A 7,899-nucleotide genomic window follows, 5' to 3' on the forward strand; every position below is an offset into this window, starting at 1 on the left:
ACTGGCCTACTCCAAAATGGACAAGTTTTATTTAATCACCTGCACATATGTCTGCCAGGATCAGTAATGCCAATTTTAGCCATTTACCAATGTTGAGTCATGGCTGCAACACATTGTGCCTGACCTCTTAGTTTAATTTATGAACATAAGGGACTGGTTGCTGCAAGTACATGTGTGCAAGTCTAGTTAGCAATTGTGTATTGAGAGTCTAACATGTCACCTGTACTTCTGATGCAAAGTGTGATCGTGCAATAAACCAACGTGTCTGCTAAATTTGTGTGTGTTTCTTCCTCGTCTTCACATATTAATATCATATAGAAATTACGGAGTGCAATAGTGGAGCAGCTAAATTCTTCTAAGTGGACCTAGTGGACCATGCTGGGGCTTACAAGCCACAATTACAACTCAGTGGTTAGAAATCTAGAGCTAACCTGCCCCCCCCCTCCTTCTCCTCCCGCAAGGACATTTTCACGCCTTAAGCAAGCATCCACTAGGCACTCCCTAAGATTTGAAACACAATCCATGGTAATTGGCATTATAATGTTCACTAATTTGGTAAATATCACAGAAATAAACAATGAAGAAGTTTGAAATACAGTATATACCAAAACTATTTATTTCTAAATATTTTACATTTGTACATAGACTAAATTACAATACACAAAATTTTTTCACAGTTATATACATTGTGATTGTATTTTGCACCTTTAAAAATTTTTTCAAATAATGATGGGGACCTTTAAAATGTTTATTTCCATGTGCAAAATGACTCAAAAAGCACTACTGTTAAAGGCTTCTCTTATGCTTTTAGAGAATTTTTTAAGTGGATTTATTGATTAGCAAGAAAACTGATAAATAAATCAGTGTCAATACTAGCAAATCAACAGCATCCCAAGCATTTGTACTTACGGAGATATTTCAGCACTTGGCTTGTATTTTAAAACACGAAGCATTTCCAATATTCGCACTGTCGTCTGCTCTGGCTCTTCTCCGCGGATATCAACTTTGTTACTTGCGTCTATTTCGGCCAAAACATCCGTCAAAATCTGCACGTGAACAGAAAAACTTCTTTGAACTGTTCCATAACATTAAATTATCATTTTAAAAAACTCATTCAGGGAAACTCAACCTTCAAAAACATTTTGATGATGTAGTTCAACTAATAGCTACAAAGCTGTAACTGCAATAAGCATCATTGATAATCTATGGTCAGACATGCTGTCTACTAAAACATACTCATGATTCTTTTCAAATCTATACTGTGTTCTAATCAACTGACCAACAGCTATTTAAATGTCCCTTTTGACCTTACTTTTTAAAGTGTTTTCGCAAGACTTTAGATGTATTAATAGGCCTACCTGGATAATTTTATTAAATACCATCAGACCTTACTCAAATAGCATGCATAATACATTGAATGAAATTATTAATACTTTGGAACACATAAAAGTATGCGTAATTATGTCAGAATTTTTAGGCTTTGTACCCTAAAACCAAAACAGAAAAGTCTTGAAATCAGTTCTTAACAGTCCTGTCAATCTGTAGCTGTATCCAGGCGCCGAGATAGGGTTTTACATGTTGAATATTATTTGACACAATTCTATTATTTTTTCACAATACTGTATTGAAATAAAAAAATAACATACTTCATACTACAGAGGAAAACATGGTTATAAAAGGATAAGTACAAATAAATTTATCATAGGTAGTTTTTACAGTATTTAAATGTTTAAAACTAATAAACATAAACCTAAAAACTGTTTGACCTGATTTTAATTTACAGTCAAATCAAATTTAATAAACAAAAATACAACTTGGGTAACCAGGTAGGCATGATAATCAAGATGATATCAGGGAGCCCTTCAATATTTATTAAGTTACACTTGCTGTAAATCTCAATAAACTGGTATAAGAATAATTTTTAAATAATGAACTGTTATCCTGAATTGTAAAACAGCAAACAGTTCAATGTGTAAATAAAAAGCTAACACGGAGGGTGTACTAAAATTTGTAATATAATGTGTATTGTATGAACAGTGAAAAAACTAGAACTGTGCAGAAGCTGTCCAAAATACATAACATGCACACATCACCACGTAACCCAGAACAAATAATATAAGTAGGTCTATGGAACAATATAACAATACTAAGTAATACATGAATTTATGAATGCTAAATATTTATGTTACAAATTTTGATAACATTCTTCCTAGTTCGACTCAAATGACCTCGCTGTCAACAAGTTGTTAAAAAAAAAGTAAAAACAAATAAATTCTTTCATGTACATAATACAAGCCATTTTGAGGCTCATCTGTCATATAAAATATTTGTCATGAGGTTACTATTGTAAAGTTATTATATAGTTAATTTAATTTAAAAATAATAAAAAAAGATAATTTAATTACTTTATGCAAGATATTTTATTATGTAATTACGACGACTTGAACACACTAAGAAAGACAACTGCTCTATGCACACTAAACATGCCATTCTTGTAATATTAATACATATTTTAATTGTTGAACATAATATCCATTATTAGAAATTTGTAGTATAACTTTAATGCTAGGTAATGTATATATTGTACATATATTAGAAATAGTGTATGTAATCATAACCTACATGTATATCATAAATTTTGTAACCATGTTGACAAGCCCTATATTCAGAGAGCCACTGCTCATCAACTGAGTCTATTGGGTGCTAAGAAAATAAATAAATAAATAAATAAATAAATATATTTGGCAGTGTGTAGTTTTTATTTTATTCATGCTACAATTCAAATAATGTAAAAAAAGCGTTGTTAAGACTAAAAAGTTTGTTCTTTCGAACATTGAATAAAAAGATTCCAGGCAGAGCTAAAATGATCTAAATTAATGTGTTCATCGTGAATTTGTCTTGAGACTTAAAAATATTTAAACGAGACCATACAAATTTGGATATTTGTCTTGTAATTAAATCAAGACAGTTTAGTATTTAAATGCTATAAGTTTGAAAACATCAACGGTCAAGATAAGTATAATTATTATATGGGATGATTTATGGAGTAACCATGGTGTTTTATGTTTCATCATAATGAACTTAAGACCTCATTCAACTATAAAACTTTTTTAGTTGAGATTTTGAAACCACAAACTGTTAAATATGTGGTCAGAAAATTAAAGCATTGCCCCGTTTTATTTTTGTAGAGTTGGAAGAGAATTTTGTGCTGCAAGAGTTATGTGTCACCAATTACGAAAATAAAGACAATATCCAGGCGAAAAGTCAAATGAAGAGTCATCAAGAGCAACTATTATTATTTTGCATTTCAAACCAACGGTATGAGTCGTCTGTTGGACTTCGCAGCGTCTGAAAAAGAACATCGGCAGAAGTTTGCAGCATTCTTCGAAAAGACCAGCTTCAGCTATTCGAGGAATGGACACCTTGTGCTGTTAGTAGAATCCTGCATTACGAAGTTGGTTGAGTAACTAGAAGGATGTTACTAAAGAGTATGTGTTGAAAGCAGTTTGGTTTTGTAAATCAGTTTCATGTTAGTTATTAAGAGTGTGTTTTATGTTAAGGTTCATTGTATCCCAAATGTATGTTTTCCGCTTCCTATACTTGCAGTAGGTGGCGAAGTTCAATTTAACTCTTTTTGCTTCTTTCACGGAGGATAACTTACTACCTACTTCTAACAATTTATTTAAACGTTAACTTTGTTTATTTCCAGATGTCCTAATATAAATTAGTGTCTCATTTAAAATTTGTTTCTGTGCTGAACTAGTTGTAGATTTCCTTGAAAGGATTAATTTGAGTAACAAGTTGCCTATTTAAAATGTAATCATTGGCTTGATATTTATTTCATTATTATAAATATTACCTAGGTATTTACCAATCCAAAAGCAACTTATTTGGGATAGTATGAAAGCAAATTGTGTTACTGTTTGGATTTATATTTGTAGTTGATTGTGTTATTGATGTTTGTGCATGATAACTTTGAAAGGTCAGTCCTTTTACATTCTGAGAAACAGTTTAACTCTTTGACTTGCACAAAATATAACTGATAGTTCTCGGAATTTGTTTAATATTTATTTGAATTATAGTCAAGTAATTTCAATTCAGTATTAAAGAGTAAAGCCTTGAGATTGGATGGCTCTCATAACAGAACTAACTCAAGTGATTATGTACTACTAAGTCATAACTTCTGACATTTCTTCAAGATAACTGTAATTTCGCTGAGCATTTCTGACTCTGGATACAATCATAGGTACAACCAGTTCTTTAAAGAAAAATAGTTATCTTGATTACAATCTTTACTTGAAATAGGTAAATTTTATTACAGGCACACTATGAAATTTGAGTTAAAATTAGGTAAAAGGAATTGTTCCATTGACTATACCCTTCGTAAAGGTATATACTTAGATTTTATTTTCACTAATTTGACGTCGTACCTCCTCTTTATTAAACAAAAACCTGGGTCACAGTCCTGTCCGCGGTGCAACACTCCAGCCATGGCCCTGGTAGTGCCACCACTCGTCACCAGATGGCAGTTGTAAATATAAAGAGACAATGTATTATAGTTATGTTATATATGTTATTATTGTAAATATTTATGTAGATTATTAAGTGTATATTGTAAGTATGTTTTGTAGATGTGTAAATAATATTGTAAAATGCAAAAGATCAAAAGAGATGTAAAACTTTAACACAAATGGTTCTAGAAGAAACTTGTATAAATTGTGCGGGCTAACAAGCCTAGACAGCTCTCCTCTCCCAGCCAATCTGGGAGAAGAAACACCATTGTAAGCTTTCCTCTCTCCCAGCCAATCTGGGAGAATAATTATTGACACAGGCAAAAGAGGTATTATTGGCTTGCCTTCCTCATTTTCCTTTCCTCAGTTAGCGACTCTTAGTGAGACTGCGGGCTTCCTTCTCTCTCATTCTACCTCTCTCCCATTCTCCTCAGCTAGCGACTCCTCGTGAGACCGCGGGCTTCCTTCTCTCTCTCTCATTCTACCTCTCTCTGCCCACCCATCCGCTAGCGACTCTTCGTGAGACCGCGGGCATCCCTCGCTCCAACTTCCATCCTTTCCGCTAGCGACTCTTCGTGAGACCCAATCTTCCTGCTAGCTACTCCTTATCAGCACTTCCTCGGTCAGCTGCACTGGGCCGAACGGTCCACTCCCGCCTCAAAGTGTGAGGCTGCTCTACCCTAGAGCTGGCGCCGGGCAAACATCACAACTACCAAACGACCGAGCGACGTCCACCCCGTCTCCACACCTAACCAGAGACGAGGCCACGACAAATTTCAAATAATTAACTACGTATCTTTATTTTTTTTTGTGTGGTTTCAAAATACAATCTGATACATAATTTTTTATAATTCGGTTTCTTATTCAATTAATTGTAACAGGATAACTGTATTTCTTAAACATTTCAAAGCAGCAACTTTTCTGGTTGAAATTTATCATGTATAGTGGTTTCAAATACTAATTCCCTACTTACCTGTAGGAGTTGTTCAGAATTCAATGAATCAAATGAAATCAAGTTGAAGTTCTTCCCCAAAGAACTATTAAGTTCACTCACAATGAATTTTAATTCTTCACTCATTTTGTAGGTTTTTATATCTGAAACAACATTAAAATATACTCCTAAAAAAATTCACTCTTTAGTAATTAAAAGACTGATTAAATAATTTTCACATTTTATTTCACCAGGATTAACATGTATAATGAAAAAATTAGTATTTTAACATGTTACTAGCATAAAACAATGTTTTAGCATATACATATACACACATACATACACACATATACTGGCCTTAACTTATGAAGCAAAGGTAAAAACTTACGTAGATTGACATAAATTCATGTGTTTTTACCTTAAGAAAAAAAATTACCAGTATCAGACTAACATTTTTTTTTTTGCTGGAAATACATTTATTGGCAATTTCCTAAAGTAATGACTTTTCAGTGAAAAAACAAATTTCAAAAATTGTATTTTCAGTATTTCTAATCCCGAAAAATGCAATAAAGTATTTTTAATGTTGCTAATTTTATCTAACCAACAATTCACACAATTTTACAGTGGATTGAATGAAGCTAACCTAACCAACTGTTCAAATGGTAAACTACCAGTAGGCCTGCACACCTAGAAATATTGCAATGCTGGTTTACAGAATCATCATATGATGAGAACTCAAAAATACCATTTTAAGAATTTTATTTAATTTTCTTTGATTTTAATAATCTGTTTAGCTAACTTATACCATTTATAGATGTCAAAAATGACATTTGTCTGAATGAATCCAGTACCCTACTAAAAGAGCAAGCAAAGTATGCAGGGTCACAACTCGCTAGTACATGGCTGTGTTCTTGTATTTGGACACTGCCTTAGCAGCAGGGACTCAGGTGCATCACAGGGCCGGGTCAAGTCTACATCTCAATACAGTGTGCCATCAATACTGTTTTGGTGGGAGAAAATATGCAGGGAACATACACAAGGGCATGAAAGTTAGCCAAGGAAAATAAAAGTTTAGAAGAAAGATGTGATTGTGGACTGGTACACGGCATAGTAGGAATATCAGTAGTCATATGCTGAAGTGGTTGCTTTCTGTGCAGAAACAAGCATGTTTGACTTTATGTTTACTACCTGCAACTGGGCTTCTACCCAGCGGCGAACAAGGTTTAAACGCATCTATCATCTATAGTTATGTGTGGTAAACAATGTTAGATGTGGTGTTTAAAATATGACATGATTTAGTAAAAGGAAGAATAAAGTATGATTTGCATAGATGAAATTACAACTTACAAGCGGTGTGAGAGAACTGTACTTGAAATGAACAGCAAATTAGGGTGGAAAACAATCTTGGCCCCGACCATAGTGTACTGACAAACATCCCTGTATTATAGAAAACAGTCTTGAGTATACAGTATTTTATGGATCTCTGGAGAACCACTGGATCAAGTTGCAGCTAGCAACAAGAAAAGAGTTGGGCAATGACAACAATCACGGCAACCTCTAATGGAAAATCAAATTTACGTCTCTCGTTTTTAATGGCTTTTATATGTAAAGTTCTTAAAATACAGGAATGCGGATCTACAAAATGGTTAGAAATAATACAAGGAACTCAATAAATCCATTCCAATCAACCACTGCCACAATATCACATTTGTTATGTAGTATACCTAAATGGTAAACAACTTTGATTTTTCTTTTCTTTTTCCCCCAGAAAAGTATCTCTTTCAGAATTACCAAGGAATTTTAGTGCAAAATAAACACGTGACTGGTGTTTTTGTTCAAAACCCCCATACTCCCGCTCTTTTTCCTTTAACATGTAGGGTGTGGTAATGCCCTACATGACGCCATTTTGGAGACGTCATTAATCAATGTTGATATGAAACCGGTATGTAAACTAGACCCACAGGCCCTTTAAGTATAAAAGTGTAATATATTTGTAAAATTCTTAAGTTAAGTCCGGACGTAAAATGTAGATTGCAACGAATAATGTTCGAAAAATCAAAATAATTCACTATACACCGACGCTTTCACATAGCTTATTCGATTCTCGATTACCCCACTTGACGCTTGAAATATTAAAACACAAATGTAATCAAAAATATTATAAAAAAGTCAATGTCAAAAATTCCTCTTTCGAGAAGATTTCAAAAATACTTTCAACATAAGTTTCTTTTCTGAAAGAGTGCTCGACTATTATTAAAGCAAAATATAACACAATGCAAAGCGCTGTAGCTGTAGAAGGTGCAAAAAAAAACACATAAGTTTCATTTACAAGCCAACAACTTAATCAAAATTATTTTCCTATTTGTGCTATTTTTTTTTATTAATTTGATAGTGTTCACCAAAATTTTAAATAGTTAAACTAAAATTGAGTTCTCAATTTTTTTATAGTAAATGTAC

At 33.1% G+C, this 7,899-nt stretch overlaps 1 protein-coding gene across 8 annotated transcripts in view; it reads right to left on the bottom strand.

Annotated features, from left to right (window-relative positions):
- Positions 1 to 7,770, bottom strand: part of LOC134546351 (intraflagellar transport protein 81 homolog) — a 98,203-nt gene extending 90,433 nt beyond the window's left edge. The window contains exons 1-4 of one of the 8 annotated variants that reach the window (XM_063389134.1): positions 7,555 to 7,752; positions 6,790 to 6,952; positions 5,485 to 5,606; positions 910 to 1,046 (exon numbers count right to left, since the gene is read on the bottom strand). In XM_063389134.1, the coding sequence (XP_063245204.1) occupies positions 910 to 1,046; positions 5,485 to 5,606; positions 6,790 to 6,877 (347 nt within the window). In that variant the 5' untranslated portion in view covers positions 6,878 to 6,952; positions 7,555 to 7,752. Of the gene's footprint in view, positions 1 to 909; positions 1,047 to 5,484; positions 5,607 to 5,830 lie in introns of all 8 variants that reach the window. The other 7 variants (XM_063389128.1, XM_063389129.1, XM_063389131.1 and 4 more) reach the window with 7 other exon arrangements.
- Positions 7,771 to 7,899: the final 129 nt, after the last annotated feature.

Source organism: Bacillus rossius, chromosome 1 (genome assembly GCF_032445375.1).
Source record: "Bacillus rossius redtenbacheri isolate Brsri chromosome 1, Brsri_v3, whole genome shotgun sequence".
Classification (NCBI taxonomy): domain Eukaryota; kingdom Metazoa; phylum Arthropoda; class Insecta; order Phasmatodea; family Bacillidae; genus Bacillus; species Bacillus rossius.